At 45.9% G+C, this 18,338-nt stretch overlaps 1 protein-coding gene across 1 annotated transcript in view; it reads left to right on the top strand.

Moving 5' to 3' along the window:
• LOC140398487 (all-trans-retinol 13,14-reductase-like) overlaps positions 1-9,086 on the top strand; it is a 40,678-nt gene extending 31,592 nt beyond the window's left edge. The window contains exons 8-11 of the mRNA XM_072487227.1: positions 2,484-2,593; positions 3,637-3,803; positions 4,351-4,510; positions 8,263-9,086. Of these exons, the coding sequence (XP_072343328.1) occupies positions 2,484-2,593; positions 3,637-3,803; positions 4,351-4,510; positions 8,263-8,408 (583 nt within the window). The 3' untranslated portion in view covers positions 8,409-9,086. The remainder of the gene's footprint in view (positions 1-2,483; positions 2,594-3,636; positions 3,804-4,350; positions 4,511-8,262) is intronic.
• Positions 9,087-18,338: the final 9,252 nt, after the last annotated feature.

Here is an 18,338-nt window from a genome sequence, read left to right as displayed (position 1 = left end):
TAAGATGGCTTACCAAAGTCTAAGGACAGGCATGCACCTAAAATCGGAAGCAATTGCAAAAACTGATGCAATGATTTTCTAAAATCTGGAATGCATGCTTATCTTCGCACTCTTCAACTTTTCTCTTGCTCGGCTTCCCAGTCAGCAAGAAATGGGTTCAAAGTGAATCCTTGGTCAATTTTTGCTTTCCTCCATGTCTGATCTTTTTTTCCATTGACACTCCCGGAACAATAATGCAAACGGTTTTGAAGACTTGCTTTCTAGTCTCCATGATTTTTTTAAAAACTTGGTTTGAAATGAAAAATCTTGACCATTTTCCAAGCCAAGATGAGCAGGCTATGGAGGCGGATTGGCCATGGTATATTGTCCCTGGTGTGCAGGTTAGGTGGGGTTATGGGTATCGGGCAGGGTGGATTGGTGCAGACTCTGATGGGCTGAATGGCCTCCTGTGGGATTCTATGAAATCCTCTATTACAGATAACACCTTTACTGCTTCAAACAAATAGTACTGAAGTTATTTGTCATGAGTGTATAACTGTTGGTTTCTGTCAAACTGATCAATTTTTTTTTTTTTTTTTTGTCTCTTTCCCCCCCCCCCCCCCCCAACCCCCTGTGCTATAAGCTCCATCCACCACATACATTCTCACGTAATCAACTTTTATTGTCCATTACCTAATTGGGTCCTGTATTACTGTTGCTAACTTTCCGGTTGGTTTAATTGCTCTGTTTGTTTTATTACCTTTGCTCTCGAGTCGCCAGGTATCTTTATGATACCGCCACGAGGTTCAAGTCCATAATGATCAATAACTCAATACACCAATTAGTGAAATTCAAATCAAAGCACATTTGTTATACACCGTAATCACTACTCGTGCACAAATGCTACTTCTACGACTAACAGGCCTATACTTAACTTTGGACTGGCCCACCAGGTCAGGGGAACAAATGGCCTTTCGTTCGGGTTCCGAGTCTGCGGGATTCGAAGTTGGTACGGATTGATAGCTCGGAGCGCCTATCTCTTAGCGAGCATTGACTTAAGACTTACACTCTCTCGGTGGCCGTTGGACCGGTCACGGTCAATGTTGGTTCGCGTTGCTGGGTGACCCGGTCAAGAAGGGCAATTTGAACTTGGGGCTTAACTTTATAGTCCCCAGGGGCTTCCTGCCTTTCAGGGCGGACCCTGTACCTGGTTCTAGGTGATTGGACTTTGTTCCAATCGCTTGGTTCAATTTCTCCAATACTGGAGCGGTTCCCTGATCGATGGGCGGTCTTGAGGTGTCCGTTAACCTCTTTTGTGTTGGCTCTTGCTGGCACCGGGGAGTCTGGCTTTGTTTTGAGTGTCCCAAATGTTGCTATTGTTCCTGGGGATTGCTCATCTGTATGTAGATGGCTGCTACATTGTTATGCTGATGGTCGCTGGTATCTATGCAGTCTGGGCTTTTGCAGAGTTAAATACACAGCAAACCTGCACCTGCTGGTTTCTGCCTGTGTTGGCTGACTTTCCCACCAGCCTTTGCCGTTCGCCTCTTTAAATCAGGAGTTGGCCAATTTAGGTGGCTACATTACAGACTGGAGTGCAGCACAACCTGCAATTTTTTGAAAGCCAGAAGCAAGCTGCAACATATGGAGGTTTTCCTTGGATGTTGACGGTGGGAAATCAGGCATAATCTGCAAGGGCAGTGCAGACCTACAACTTCTGGGATGTGGAACTCCATCCCACAAACCGTGCTGGGCAACCTGCGGCCCAGGGAGCCACTTGCAGCCCCATCTGGGCTCTGAGTGCAGCCCATGAGACATTTTGTTGACCATTGCCCAAGCGCAGGGTTGCCACATTCCTCTGGTTTCCATCTGCATAATTTTTTTTCCGACCTGTATGACTGGTAATACGCACATAAAGCAAGGCAACTGAAGTGAGGTGCGTGCTTATTGCTCACAACATTGACAGTGAGAGCCGTGCACTCTTGTGTCCAAGCAAACATTTATTTCCTATAACTTGTTATGAAATGTTGGGCGTTATTCAAGATCCTGGTTCGTGAACAAGCCCAATTTCAATCTTGCAGCCCACTGAGATGGAGGGCCACTCGTGCAGCCAACCTGCTGGCCCAGGTTGCCCATCACTGCCCTAAAGGCTGTGGATACATAAGAGGTGACCTGAAGCTCTCCAGACTGATTTTTCATATGTAGGGGTATCAAGGGACATAAAACAAAGGCAGGTGAATGGAGGTGATGTGGAGATCAGCCATGATCTATTTTGAAGGATGGCTGAATGGGTTACTCTTCCTGTATCCCTAACCTATTCATTTCCTTCATTCTACCCTATGGAAAAACCCATTGGAGGAATCCAGAAGCTTCATGACATGTGCTTTGAAATGTCCTGATGATTTGATAAATGGAAAGAAGGAAATGCTAAAGATCTTGCTTTTTTTTAATATAAAATACAAGGTTATTAGTTGCTTTCTAACACTTTCTTGTCATTATTTAAGGTGCAATAAATACTTCACACTCGGCAAAGGTGATGTCATTGAAGGGTGTCCTGTAATATTTGTCTCCTTTCCATCGGCTAAGGACCCATCTTGGGATGATAGATATGCAGGTAAACAGCAGCAAACGTGTATCTAAAATGTAAATTCATTGCAATCTCTTTTTTTTTTTTCCACCTCCTCAGTAGCTCATTTAGTAAAAGCAATGGAGCCAAAATAGACCAGAAGATCCAATGTCCTCTTGTGCTAAACTTCATTAGGAGTGCCAGAAATGATATTTGGATGTCCCTGACCTCATGAGAGAGCAATCAGCAAGGGTCTTGCCCTGATTATTATGATAGTAATCTAGAACCAGGGACACAATCTCGGGTTCCGGGTTCACCATTTAGGACTGAGCTGAAGAAAGATTTCTTAACACAAAAGGGTAGTGAACCTATGGAATTCTCTACCATAGGAGGCTGTGGAGGCAAGTCGCAATATATCCAAGAAGGCAAAGTTTTTGATTTTTATTACACCAAGGGGTATGGGGAAAAAGAAGGCATATGACTTTTGAGACAGAGGATCAATCATATTGAATGGTGGAGTAGGCTTGAAGGGGTAGCGTACTGTTGCTCTTAGTTTCTATATTTATCTTTTTCTATGGGCCCATGTTGGAAAGTGTGCACTTAAGGACTTTGCCCAGAACAAGGTAGGCTCAGCTGTACTGTTACCATGATTGGCTGCCACATTGAAGCTTACAGAAGAATAACAACCACTTGGTTTAAGGTATCCAGAGAGAGAGAGTGAATGACAATCGTGGAAACCTATCCCAGGTAAAGTTGATACTTTTTATGGGGAAATCAGAGGATAATACAGAAACTTGGAGCCAAGAGTATATTCCTTGCTATTTTAAAATAAGTGCCAGATTTTATACTCTGTTTGAGAATTACCACGAACACAACTTTGGAAAATCAGACAATCTTAATCTCTCCAACCCAGTGAAAGATTTTAGGCCCAAGGCAACAACACTTGTGGCTTCAAGCGTTCAAGAGCATAGCATAAACAAGATGATCACCATGACTATCTTTTTTTTAAAATTACAATCTGTTAAAAAGAACCTGAAACTACTGAGATTTGTATTTGGTAACTGAACGGTAATTTAATTCTTGCTATTTAGGGAAGTCTACTATGGTAATTGTGACATTCGCACGCTATGAGTGGTTTGAAGAATGGAAGGATGAACGTGTGAAAAAGAGAGGCGAAGACTATGAAAATTTAAAACTGGGCATTGCCAGAAGATTAACTGACCAAGTTACCGAGTATTTTCCACAACTTAAAGACCGGGTATGTTTGCCAGGTCTGTCATTAGAAACCCCAGGTAGAGTCTTCATAGGTAAACCCTACAGTGCAGAAGGTGGCCACGTGGCCCATCTAGTCTGCACCAACCCTCCAAAAGAACACCCCACCTAGGCCAACTCTCCTGTCCTATTCCCATAACCCCACCTAACCTGTACATCCCATGGACACCAAGGGGCAATTTTATTATCTCCAATCCACCCAACCAGATATCCTTTGGACTGTGGGAGGAAATCGGAGCACCCGGAGGAAAGCCACGCAGACACCAGGAGAACGTGCAAACTCCATACAGTCACCCAAGGCCGTAATTGAACGTGGGTCTCTGGTGCTGTGAGGCAGCAGTGCTAACCACTGTGCCGCCATGCCGTGGTTCATTATTTTGCTGTGAGTCAAAAGCTACATTGTAGATTGGCATCACAGGCAGGAGGTCTCCCTGGTTTGGGTGTTTCTTGCAAATGTACATCTGCTTGTAAATCGTGCAAAATGTCATTTCCATTTTCTGTTTGCTTTTGGCTAACTTATTTGTGTCCTCCAGATGGAGTACATTAGGGTTGGAACTCCTCTTACAAATCAGTTCTACTTGGCTTCTTCACGTGGGGAAATATACGGTGTCAGTCATGATGTGTCACGTTTTGCGCCAGAAACTATTGCCTCCTTTCGAGCAAAAACGCCAGTCAAGAACCTTTATTTAACAGGTATGTAATCCTAAATCCAACAATAGAAATTATTTGGAGTCCAAAACAGGGACCGGCTTTTTCTTTTTAAATTGATAATATAGCTAGTCTTAAATTGTCAGCAGTAGGATAATTTACTGAGATATTCGACTGCTGGAGGGTTCACTGGTCAGTTGGTCTAAAGTGGACGGTGAGGACTTCTGGCAGGAGTAAAGAGGAGGATGGAAGTAGACTGTGATTACAGTAAACAATGGTCTGTAAAGAAAAAAAATTAAACCTCAATCACAAATGGAGTGAAAAAGGATCTTTGCTATGCCATTTAGTAACTTCAGCTGATGATAAAGGGCGCGATTCTCCGGCCTTGTAGCACTCTCGCTTCATCACAACGAGGCTGGTGAATAGCAAGCGAGGCCGAGAACTAGAACCGTGCAGGGAAGCAGTTTGCGATGCAATCTGCCCTCCCCCAGGTGACATCTGGAATCCTGCCGTAGTGTGGCATGAAATCAATTATCACCACTTAAGCCTATTTCCAAACAATTAACAGGAGCCACCCCATAATCCAATGGCCCTCTGTCATTCAGCGGCTTCCCCAACAAGTGCTCACGTTGGTGCCGATTCGTACTCCTCTTTGAAAAATGTGAACCTGGTGATGGGGGTCAACTCGCCCATGCAGCAGCACGGTAGCATAGTGGGGAAGCACAGTGGTTAGCACAGTTGCTTCACAGCTCCAGGATCTCGGATTCAATTCCAGGCTTGGGTCACTGTCTGTGTGGAGTCTGCACATTCTCCCTGTATCTGCGTGGGTTTCCTCCGGGTGCTCCGGTTTGCTCCCACAGTCCAAAGATGTGCGGATTAGGTGGATTGGCCATGCTAAATTGCCCTTTAGTGTAAAAACATTTTTTAAGTGGGGGTTACTGGGTTGCGGGGATAGGGTGGATGCGTGGGCTTCGGTAGGGTGCTCTGTGTATGGGCCGGTGCAGACCCGATGGACCGAATGGCCTCCCTTCTGCACTGTAAATTCTATGCTACCCAGTAGGTCATTGGCCATCTTGCAGCACTGGAGGTCGTTTAAGTGCTGCTTGACCTTGTTAGGGGGTGTGGGGTGGGGGCTGGTAAACCTTCATTTACTGTGTAGAGCCAGGTTACGTGGACCAATTAACATTGAATAGCTTTGCCAGCCACTTGCTGGTGGCAGTGAGCAGTTCCTGCTCACCACTACCACTCTTGGAAATCTTTCCGTAGGATCGTGCCCAACATGTGGCAGCTGTAAACTGATTTGCAGCCAACTGTTAAATAGGAAGGTAGGAAGCTGGAGTTCGTGGCAATATTTAAAGAACTTGTAACCAGTTTACTGTAATTTTTAGCAGGAACCCAAATTATCATTGAATTTAAGTTAGTGAATATTTCATATTTGCAAAATCGCTGTGGCCTTGAAATTATGCTGAGGAATATATATATTGGGTACAAATAGTTAATGTATTAATTTCAAAGTTTCCTACCTCACCATTTTAGCAAATCGATAACCATTTAACTCAATTGAGGATCTCTACCAGGGTCATTGCCATTGGCGGGACTGGAAGATCACGCTGGAAGGAAAGGCTGCAAAATTCAGTTCTTTGACTCTACTGGATCCTTGTCTTTCACTGTCTCTTTCTTTCCTTCCCTCCTCTGGTAGTGGCAGCTTTCTAACAAAAAAAATTCCTTTTTTTAAGGCCGTTTAGCCCTAATACTGATCTGGATTATTATAGCAATTCCCAACTTGTGACAACTTTAGTCACCTGTGGGCTCATACAGCAATCCACAACTTCTGGTAATTACCCATTGACTGTCATTATCCCAAGTGGTAACTTCCAAACAAACACTGAACCCCCTCTTCCGACAAATGTCCCCAGCAAGTGTCATGAGACGAATGCTATCCCCTGGCAAGTGCAAAAGTCCTAGTGACGTTTCCCTATTATTTTTGCAGGTATTCTTTGCAACATCCAGCCTAAGTATGTGCATCTGTGTCATCACAATCCATACTTTCTAACTACATATTTGCAATTCTTGACCAATGTGAATATTTATGCTTCCCAGAACAATCTACCTTTAGCTTGTATGCAATATTTACCATTTTTGACCAATGCAAAGTGTCTCTGGTTTCCTCCTATCCTTTTTTCAACAGAGACCCATCATTAGACCATTCTTCTGTCATACCTGGTTGCAGCTTCTGTTACTGCCAATGCTAGACTCATTGGAACCCAAATGTGCCCTGGCTATAACACCACATGTTCCTTCTTAAAGCTACATTACAGTATTTTAACACTTCAAGATGTTCTTAACAACAGCCCTAATATTTTTTATGTGCAGTACAATTTGTAACTTGAGCCTTATTAATTACAAGGGGAAATTAACACCTTCATGCAGGCAAAATCATGTTAACATAGACTGTTTTGAACTGCAAACAGGAAGGTATCCTAGTCCAGCTAAATAGGCCGCTGAATTCAAACTGGAAATCAGCTTGAAGAAGCAGTTCTCCAGTAATGTGTTGGGTACTCTTGGTCTGTGGAGACTGCGTTTACCTTAGCAGTAACATTGACAGGCTACCAACACTTGTAATAGTACAACTCTATTTTATTTAACTAAGAGCTGTTAAACATACTTGCACTGTGGGTCAACACTGTATTAGATTGATTGAAGATCTATGCCTAACCTGACCAGCCTATACTGCTAGCACATGGTGGATGTTTGTGCTACTGACTGCGGGCTCTGTCTGTCTCAGAGGCTGCATCCCGAATGAGTGGGAAAACTAGTGTCCTCTGTCTTTATAGTGACCGTGCCCTAACTGGTGATTGGCTGCTGTGTTGTGTTGATTGGTCTTGCAGTGTGTCAGTCAGTGTGCCTCTGCACCATCACATACTGATGTGTATATTATGACATGTACAGTCTGAGGTTTGGTGGAATTACAGGGAACTGTAGTATTGTGGTTATATTACTATCCTAAAGATTGGGCAGCACGGTAGCCTTGTGGATAGCACAATTGCTTCACAGCTCCAGGATCCCAGGTTCAATTCCGGCTTGGGTCACTGTCTGTGCGGAGTCTGTACATCCTCCCAGTGTGTGCGTGGGTTTCCTCCGGGTGCTCCGGTTTCCTCCCACAGTCCAAAGATGTGCAGGTTAGGTGGACTGGCCATGCTAAATTGCCCTTAGTGTTCAAAATTACCCTTCGTGTTGGGTGGGGTTATTGGGTTATGGGGATAGGGTGGCGGTGTTGACCTTGGGTAGGGTGCTCTTTCCAAGAGCCGGTGCAGACTCGATGGGCCGAATGGCCTCCATCTGCACTGTAAATTCTATGATAATCTATGATAAACTGAAAAATAACTGAGTTTAAATCTCATCCTGCGATCATCCTCAATAAGCGAAAATATGGAATTCAAAAGAATATATCCCTAATGGTGACCATGTTGATGTTAGATAGTTCACTTGTACCGTTTTAGGGAAGGAAATCTGCTATACTGACCAAGAAAGCCTACATATGACTTCAGATCCGCAGCAATATGGTCAACATTTAACAACCTTTTGAAATGACCACTCTATTCAAGGACAATAAATACTAATGGAAGTCCTCGGCCTGTGTGTTTTATAATAAAAATAACGGCCAAATGTTTCAGCATCTGCTGAGTAAGTGAACTTTTACCATCTCCATACAAAGCTTGACCATAAATATAGAAATGGGGAAAAGGCCATTCCAATCGTGTAATCCTTTCCTTTGCCTCTTGCCCATACCATTCCAGGTCAGGACGTCTTTATCTGTGGATTTATGGGAGCCATCCAAGGGAGCCTTATTTGTGCGTCAGCAGTTCTTCAACGCAATCTGTACATGGACATTAACAGCCTTCAGAAGAACATTAGAAAAATGAAAGCTGAGAAGCAAGCTTAAGTGTGGGCTGCTGAAGTTTTAATCTCATTGGTTTTGTGATTAGAAATTGGATCTCAATGCAAGGTGAAGTGTTCGACATGCTTGTTGGTAGACCCATCATTCTACCACGCAGTCTAGAGCTGATGTGTTTTTTCAGTAGTCTTAACAACACTAGAGCTTGATCGCTTGCATTGGCTCTATTAGCAACGTGTACACAATGGACCTTTTTTAACCCAACCTGTGACACCATTGTGCTCTCTGAGTTCGAATCCAATTTCAATTTAGGCTCGTTAATCAAATGCTATGATTCACAAATAAATTGATCAGAAAATTGATTTGAAGAATTAACTGATATTTTTACATAATGGTATGCTGAGTGACAGTTTAATTGTGCTTGGGCCTATCACTACATGGGAGTTGAAGAGGGCGAATACTGCGGTGGGCTACGCAACAGAAATTGGAACAAAGGCTGAAAATGCCCACAGGTCGGTCAGTGGGGGAAAAAACAGGGTAAAAAAGTGTGACTTGTTTTTTTAAACTGCCCTGGATTGAAGAGGAAATCCAAAATGTGATCATCTCTCCAACGTTGCTGATGCAAAAAGTTCAAAAGGGTGTTGCAGAAATGTCACTTCTAGCAAACTGTTCTTGCATTTTCCTCATTATTGAAACATTAAATGCTGCAAAACCAGCTACTTTTTACTGTTTCCTGGAGTCCTTTTACTCTGCAAGTTTCAGTTTGGTACAGAGCAGTTTTGACTTCACCTGGATGCTAATCTTGTAGATTAATGCAGATTATTTATTGAGGTGTGATTCGCTCCACATTCGAGCAGAATGTACCTTACTCCACTTCATTCTCGCCATGGATCTTTATTCAGGCTCCATTTACACGTGTAGTGTCTGTGCTGCAAAACTGCTATTTGCATACAGTGACAGCTAAAGCTAATGTGTGCACTCCATTTGTAACAGTTTTGCTTTGGTAGTCCCAAATTGTGGTTATGAAATGGAGTAGCCACCATGGACTGAGGCTGAACCAGGCTGTTCACAACCTTGTGTCATTTTTGACCCCAAGACTAACCTCTGACCATTCTAGACTGCTGATTGCCACTCCTTTTTACTGATGCTGTGCTGACCTTTACTCAATTTATCCACGTCAATTAATTCCTAGTGTAATGCACACCAGGGGCTGGATTCTCCAGCAGGCAGCGCACCCACCCCTGTGGGTTTCCCAGTGGGGTGGCCACAATGGGGAAATCCCATTGGGCTTGGCATTTTGCTGCCAGTGAGGGTCTACTGCGGCTGGTGGACCAGAGAACCCTGCCCCAGGTCTTTCTCTCACTCCATAAACTTCGGAGTGCATCCAAAACTCTGCCAGTGTCCTAACTTGCAACAAGTCTCATTCATCCACTAACCATGGGTTCACTGCATTGCTTGTGGTATCACAGTATTCCTGTAGTGCAGAAGGAGGTTATTGATCCCATCTGGTCTGCACTGACCCCCTAAAAGAGCACCCTACTTGTGCCCATCCTATCCCCACCTAACCTTTTGGACACTAAGGGGCAATTTAGCATAGCCAATCCACCTAACCTGCACTTGTGCAAACTCCATACAGTCAACCAAAGCTGGAATTCAACCCGGGTCCCTGGCTATGTGAGGCAGCAGTGCTAACTAACCACTGCTGCTATGCCACCCCTCTCCTCCAGGCTCTCAACCCTCTGGAGATATTTGTGACCCTAGCCTCGTGATCATCTCCGGGTTTAATCACTCTTTCCTCTTCCCCCCCCCCCCCCCCCATTGATTGCTGTCCCTTCAGCTGCCAACACCTTAAACTTTGGAAATTCCTCCCTAAAACTCCATCTCTGATGCGATTTCCTCCTTTAAGCCACTTCACCTCCTACTCCTTTGACCCGAGAATTTGATCATCTGCCCTAATTATCTTTACATGAGCCTCCCTGCCTTGAGACCTTTAATGACGTTAGAAGTTCTATATAAATCCAAATAGTTTGTAAACAGTTGCAGTATGAATGCAGAGTCAAACTGAGATGCATGGAGCCCACTGTAATCCTGTCCCAATCCAGCAGAATGTCAGGTTTCTGAAATGAGTTTCAGTTCTGCTAACTGTGCAAGTTCTTTGTGTGCCCTGTATTGCAAATGGGAGGGAGCAGAGTCCTAAAGCACGCACAATGCCCTTCGGCCCATCATCTCTGTGCCAGTCCAAAACAACTGCCTAATTATTCTAATCCCTTTTTCATCATTGCCCCATAGCCCTGGGATTGCAGGTGTACAGAGCACCCAATTCATTTTGTCCAATTGGGGTAATTTATCGTCACCAATCCACCTAGCCTGCACCTCGTTTGGGTTGTGGGGACGAAACCCACGCAAACACGGGGAGAATGTGCAAACTCTACAAGGACAGTGACCCAGTGCCGGAATCAAACCTGGGACCTTGGTGCCGTGAGGCAACAGGGCTAACCCACTGTGCCACCGTGCTGCCCATCTACTTAAATATTATGCGGGCCTCTGTCTCCACCACCCTTTCAGGCAACGAGTTCCAAATTCTCAGTACTTCCCCTCACATCCCCTGTAAACCTCTTGCCCCTAACTCTAAATCTATGCCCCCTTCAAGGGGAAAAGTTTCTTCCTGTCTATGCCCCTCATTTTTATACATATCAATTATGTTCCTTCTCTCTTTCTCTTTCTCTTCTCTTCCCCCCCCCCCCCCCCCTCCCTTCAGTTTCCTCCCAAAGGAAAACAATCCAAGTCTATCCAGTCTCTTCATAGCTAAAACTTCCGGTAAATCTCCTGTGCACTCGTACCTCTCTGATAATGGAGATTCCAGCTATGTGATTGAACCTTAAGTCAGAAATGTAAACGCAAACAACTTAAAACATGTAAATGCAACACGTTGTGGAGTTTTGCATACTATCATCGAAAGCGTCACTATTATAAAGTTTAATCCCTGTGCTATGATGTCTTTTTTAAAAAATTCTACCGCATCAGTTGCTCTCTCTGAAAGCCCCCCCCCCCCCCCAAAAAAAAAACCTATGTTACTGGCAATCAAGTACTTTGTAATGACTGCTTCATTCACAATTCACTTTTTTTTTTAAAAACAAATGCACATTTTTGGGGGGGGACACGTGCAGTGGGTGGAGTCGCTGAGGAGGGTAACCCAATTCTGTGTTGACTGAAGACCAGCTTCCATCGACGACACGGCGAAGACTCGGCCATTCTGCAAAGGACATCTCCGGGGGTTGGTTTTAGTTCCTAATGTTTTACCTGGGGGAAGGGGAGGGGGGCGGGTACGGATTGCACTTTGGCTGGGTTTGAAGTTACGTTTCGTTTCTCTCGATGCATTTTTGTTTTTGCTAACTCAAGACGTTGCGTTAAAATCTTTTGCAGGCGCAGAGCTATCTTCCAGTAGATTTGGCTGCGCTGGAAGACTTTGGCACTTGTTGACCCAGTGGGACGGGATGCGTCAGTGACCGCTGTGGGTCGCGGTCACTCCTCCTTACCCTTAAACATTGATCGGAGTGGCTCGATCCTTTTTATTTACACCTGCAAACTTTCAGACTGAATGATGCCCCGATGCCATTCTGTTTGAAAGATGAGCCTTGATTTTTGACTTTAAGTAAGAGGGAAACCATTGCAACGTGTAGCAAAGAGTGACAATCCGCAAAGTTGGCACAGATCGGAATTTGGTTGGGGGGGTTAATATTTGCAGATTTTTAGATGGAGGGCAGGAGCTGCAAGAATGTTGAAGACAACATTTCTGAATTTGTGGTGTGTGTGTGGGGGGGGGGGGGGGGGGGGAATCCAGATTGCATTTTGATTTGTTTCTAAAAGTCCATTACCCTCATTGCATTTTTTTGCAAATCCGAGATGGTGCATTAATTAACAACACTCACCTCTGCCATTGTGGTCCTTTTGCAACTCGCCCTGCAGCTGGAATAATTGCTGGACGTTTGGAGAGACCGTTTCCTTTATTTTGGTTCCAGTTTGTTAGGAATTAAACTTGACAATTTTGGAGCTGTGAATTTTATAGTGGTTTTGATGATGGTTTTCAATAACGAAAGCTGCAGGTGCAGACAGACCAAGGATACAGGCAATTTGCAAGATGGGCAAAGATGAGGCCTCTGTTATTCCACTGAAAGGATATTATGTGCATTATTTTCTCTTTCTCCCTCCTTCACGGCATGAAGAGATTTGACTGTTCTGAGCCAGTACATCTTGGCAACAATGGACAAGAGGAATGCTGATGTGGTTCATAATCTTTATTGTCACAAGTAGACTTACTCTGAAAAGCCCCTAGTCGCCACATTTCAGTGCCTGTTTGGGTACACGGAGGGAAAATTCCGAGTGTCCAAATTACCTAACAGCGCGTCTTTTGAGGCTTGTGGGAGGAAACCGGAGCACCCGGAGGAAACCCACGGAGACCGTGCAGATCCGCACAGACCGTGAACCAAGCTGGGAATCGAACTGGGACCCTGGTGCTGTGAAGCAACAGTGCTAACCACTGTGCTACCCTCTTTCTCCCCCCCCCCTTCATCAATTGTACTTGGCCAATGGGCGAAAGCAGAATCTTTTTACATTTGAACAACTTGAGGTTCCTTGAAGGCAGCCAGTCACGTTTCACTGTCACTTTCACTCGATCAGCTTTCCACCCATCCCCCACCAGCAGATTTCCTGTCTCTGTTAGCAGTCTTCCCCAGGATGTAATCTGGCAATGTTTGTTGATCAAGGACGTAGTCTAATTTTGACAGATTTGAGAACCGCTGGCGGTGGGCATAAATCACACCCTGCCACGATCTGGACAGGAGGTAACATTGAAGAGAGGAAGGGCAGCACAGTGGTGCAGTGGTTAGCACTGCTGCCTTGTGGCGCCAAGGACCCTGGTTCGATCCCGGCCCGGGGTCAATGTTCGTATGGAGTTTACACATTCTCCCTGTGTCTGGGTGGGTCTCAACCCCACAACCCAAAAAGACGAGCAGAGTAGGTGAATTGGCCACACTAAATTGCCCCTTAATTGGAAAAACAAATTGGGTACTTTAAATTCATTTTGAAAAAAGATTGAAGAGAGGATTATGGCTTTTTTCTGTGCACTCACTGCCTTCAGCAGTTGAGTAACCTCCATGTCCTAGTGAAAATTTCCATCCTTTGGGTATTCCTGGTCAGAAAACTGATTGAGATCTATTATGCTGAATTTCAATTTGTTTTTACTACATTTTCATTCTTTGATCAGGATAAAGGTTGCTGGGCATTTCCAGTGGAAATCAGCCCATGAGACTGGCCTGAAATTGTAACTTTTTTCAGGTCTTTGTTAAACGTTTCCCCTCATACTGTCCTTGAGGTGAAGGTGGCTATTCCTGTGTGGGGAAATCAAGGGTTATGGGGATAAGGGTGGGAAAGTGGAGTTGAGGATTAATATCAGATCTATCATGATCTCAATAAATGACAGAGCAGACTTGCTGGGCCAAATGGCCTACTTCTGCTCCTACGTCATAAGGGCCTATGCTTTTCTCGATCATCCCAGTCCATCATTCACCTCCATCGATACTTGGTCAGACAGCGTGACAAGGTCCTGCAATTTTACACCGTAAACCATCAGTTAAAAGAAATTAGATCCTCAATTATTTTGTTGTCCGTTGCATGGAGGACTTGCTCACGTTACCTGATCAGCACGGTCATTCGACAAATCGTTACTATTGGATGACAGAAAGAGGTAACCAGCAATTCCTTCCGCAGGTAGGCCTGGATTTCAATTCCAAGTGGAGATTTCTGCCTATCTTGCCCAGCTTTGGGCCAGTAATTGAAGATTGGGAGCAGGATCCTTGCCCACTTCATTCTGCCTGATGTTCCTTTATCTCTCATTTGGGCCAGTGGTAACAGGTTTGCTTGATAATACCATGAAATAAGTTAAAACAGACAAGTTTAGTCACTTTATGTTGCTATTAAAGCTGGAAGTGATTTTTGCTTTTCTACCGACTTGCCTTTCTCTGCTGCTTGACGAGGGGTTGCCATTTAACCTCCTGCCTCCTTCAGAGGGGCTCGAGTAGGTTCCCCATTCCCATTGGTGCACCTCAATAAGAGGAAGACTAAAGGAGTTTTAATAAGGACACGGAGATTATAGTTTCTCGGCCTTTTGGCTAAGGTGAGCATGAGGTCGGGTGTAATGCCTGGATCTGATATGTCTCTCTTGTGGAGACCATGAATTGGATTCAATTTGAATTGTTGTTTGGAGCAGGCAAGGAGCTGGATTAGGGGTTTCCCACTGTCCACTCTGATAAAGGAATAAAAAAAATAAGGACACTGGGAGTCCACACCGAGTACAATAAGAGCAGAGTTTTATTTACAAAAACGATATGTACACTACCCGGTAGATCCCTCTGTCGGTGCCTTACCGGGCAAGCTTGTATACATGGGTTAATTCAGACACCCTCCCCCTAACAAGGGTGCTAGTATTCGGCAAGGAGCACAGAGAAGACAAACATTCCCATCCTGTAGATCCGTGCGGGATATTACACCCCCTCCCCAAAGTCTGAAGACCCCCTCGATGGGCGATGAGACGGACAAGGAGGAGCGGGCCAGAGGATGTCTGAGTCTCTTCGGCTCCGGTAAGTCGTCATGGAGAAGATGCGACGGATCAGCCGGCGTATACCTTGCCGGTGCATGTCATCTGCGGCAGGAACTTCATGGCGGATGATTGTCAAGAGGCGGCTGAACTACGGAGTTGCCATCCTTGGGCAGCATGGTAGCACAGTGGTTAGCACAGTTGCGTCACAGCTCCAGGGTCCCAGGTTCGATTCCCGGCTTGGGTCACTGTCTGTGCGGAGTCTGCACGTTCTCCCCGTGTCTGGGGGTTTCCTCCCCCAGTCCAAAGATGTGCAGGTTAGGTGGATTGGCTATGCTAAATTGCCCTTGGTGTCCAATAAAGGTTAGATGGTGTTACTGGGTTATGTGCACAGGGTGAAGGTGTGGGCTTATGTAGGGCAATCTTTCCCTGGGCTGGTGCAGACTCAATAGGCCGATTGGCCTCCTTCTGCACTCTAAGTCTATGTCCTAGACGTCAGAGGTCTGCGTCTCCATTTCAGAGGCGGAAGACACAACGTCAGGCATGTCGGCATCGGGACAGACTGAGGCGTCACAGCAGGCTGTTTCAGCAATGGAGCCGGTTTCGTCCGAGGTACTTCACAAGGGAGCAACTCCGTGAGCAACCAGGTGTCGTCTCATTAGTTGCTCCCAGCCTTGACTGGCCCCGTCTGACAGCCAACAATCGCAGAGAACCAGTGAACGCCGCCATTGTAGTTACAAACGAACACTGTGTCGCCAGGTGCAAAGCATCGAAGAGGTCGACGTCAAACTGGGAATCACCTTTGTAAATCTTGGTTACGGCGCACCTTTGCACCGATATCCAGTAGAATCAAGCTCAGTTGTGTACGACCCTTTACATCTCAGCGGGTGCTACCCCAGTTACTGCGCCAGCGTGGTCCTGTACGAGAGTGCAAATCTTGCCAGTCTTGTGCCCACCGAGCCAGACGTCTGTTTCTTGAGCCACTGCATCCGTCTGCACGACCCTCTCTTCCAAACCATGTGAAGGCAGATGGTACGGGGCGGTGCGGACATGGCAAATTCTGTTGCATTTCGCAAAAGGGGTAACTTCTTCATTTCTTTGTGAAAGAGGCCCTTTTATCGGTCACGAGGACCTCCGGGATCCCGTGGGAGGAAAACGAAATGCATAATCGCCCAGGAAGTGATCAACGCCATTTGGTGGAACGCCAGGCACTTTGCGTGGATATCCACCAGGATGAGAAACATTGAACCCAAGAGCGAACTGAGAAATCCATGTGTACGCGAGCCCAATGGGCGACCCAGCTACTCCCAAGGGAGCATGGTTGCCGAGGTGGAGAGCTTCTGGTGCTCTTGACAGATGGAGCACTGCTGGGCCAACCTCTCGATATCCATGTCCAAACCCGGCCACCAGACGTAGCTCCTCGTCAGCATCTTAATTTTGGACACTCTGGGATGTCCGTGGTGAAGGTCCTTCAACACTATGTCGCTGCTGCCCACCATATAGCACCAGATGTCGCACCTTGGCAAGTACAGGGTCGGTTTGCATCCAGTCACAAACACACGAGGCAGTGAAGGGCAAGAAGTCAAAGATATTCAGGACAGCAATTACTTTGTCTGCCATGGGAGTGTTTGCAGAGTCGATCTGCAGGAGAAGACGGCTCAACGCATCAGCATGTGCAATCTGGGTCCCTTGGGGGGTCCTCGAAAGAGTATTCGTAAGCAGCCAATAACAAAGCCCAGTTCTGGATCCTCCCAGACAATATTATGGTGGGATCACCTTAATCTTCACAGCTGAGGCCTAACTATGGCTTGTGATCTGTGACAATACAAAATGGCAGCCAGAGACGGATTGATGAAAACTGCCTTCCACCCAATATGACTGCCAGACCATCTTTTTCAAGCTGGGCATATTTTCTCTTGGCTGCAGGCAGCATCCGGAAGACAAAAGTGATCATGGCCGTCGCTTATCTGATGCAACAGAACCGCCGCAATGCCATTCGACGAAGCATCGCACGTGACGCACAATGGTTTGGAAGTGTCAATGTGTCACCACCCCCAAAGAGGACAACCACTGCTTCACCTTTTTAAACGCCACATCCTGGGCCTGGCTCCAAACCCAAGGCTAGTGTTGCTTCAAAATCAATTGGAGGCGGAGGCTAGGACAGTAGACAAATTTTGAATAAATCGCTCGTAGTAATGAACTAGTTAATGAAAAGTGTGAAGTTCCATCGCGTCTCGCGGAGCGGGGGCCATTTTGATCGCTCGCACCTTCTCGGCAACTGGGTGCAGGCCTTCATTGTCCACCCGATATCCGAAATACACCACTACTTTTGCGTGGTACATGCACTTTGTGCAGCGCAAGTGGATCCCATATTCGGAAAACCATTTTGCCTCTGCCTCGAGATTCTGCAAGTGTTCTTGTTCTGTGGCCCCTAACACATTGTCCAGTAAACTGCAACGTGTGGCAAACCATGCAGGATGTTTGCCATGACGCGCTGGAACACTGCGCACGCTGAGGATACTCCGAATGGGGGCCGGGTAAACTCATAGAATCCCTTATGCGTATTAATTGTGACGCACTTCCGGGAGGATTTATCGAGCTCCAGCAGTAGATAAATGTTGCTCAAGTCCAATTTAGTGAAAGCCACCAGCCAATATTACAAATCCTCGATGTGTGGTAAAGGGTAATGGTCCAATTTAGAAACTATATTCACTGCCAATTTATAATCCGCACACAGGTGGATTGTCTTATCCGGCTTCACTACCTGGAGCACCGACACCACCGCTCCATCAGCAAAGCACACTGGTCAAATGATGCCCACTCTTTCTAAATGCCAACGTTCGGACTCAACCTTCTCCACTTACGCGTAGGGAACTGGGTGAGCACAAAAATATCGGAGCTGGACATCCAAGGTCCATCTGGACTTTGGCCACAGCCCCTTTATTGGTACCCCTCTGTTGGTGCCTACTGCCTGATCTAATTTCTTGGGGTTAATTGAGATACCCCACCCTTAGCAGGGGAGCTCGTACTCCAATGGGAATACGGCGCAGACAAGCATTCCCACCCGTGGGTCCCATGTGTGACATTACAGGAAGTGAGGCTGCACCCCCCCCCCCCCCCCCCCCCCAACACACACACACACACACACACAACCTCTGACTCTGCTGCAGCATTGCATCAGTAGAAGGGAGGTGCATCATGTGATCTAGTCTTGGTTCCATTGGGGTATGTGAACAGAACACGGCACACACAGCTCTGCTGGTGATACCTTCACGATTTCTGTCCATCTATTTCTGTTCTCATGTGCCTGGACTAAATAAATGAACGTACAATGAATGATCGGTGTCTTAATATTGTCAAAACACGACATTGTGTTCAGCGTTGGT

Source organism: Scyliorhinus torazame, chromosome 21 (assembly GCF_047496885.1).
Source record: "Scyliorhinus torazame isolate Kashiwa2021f chromosome 21, sScyTor2.1, whole genome shotgun sequence".
NCBI lineage: Eukaryota > Metazoa > Chordata > Chondrichthyes > Carcharhiniformes > Scyliorhinidae > Scyliorhinus > Scyliorhinus torazame.
Note: the sequence above shows the minus strand (reverse complement) of the source record. Positions and strands in the feature narration are given on the sequence as shown.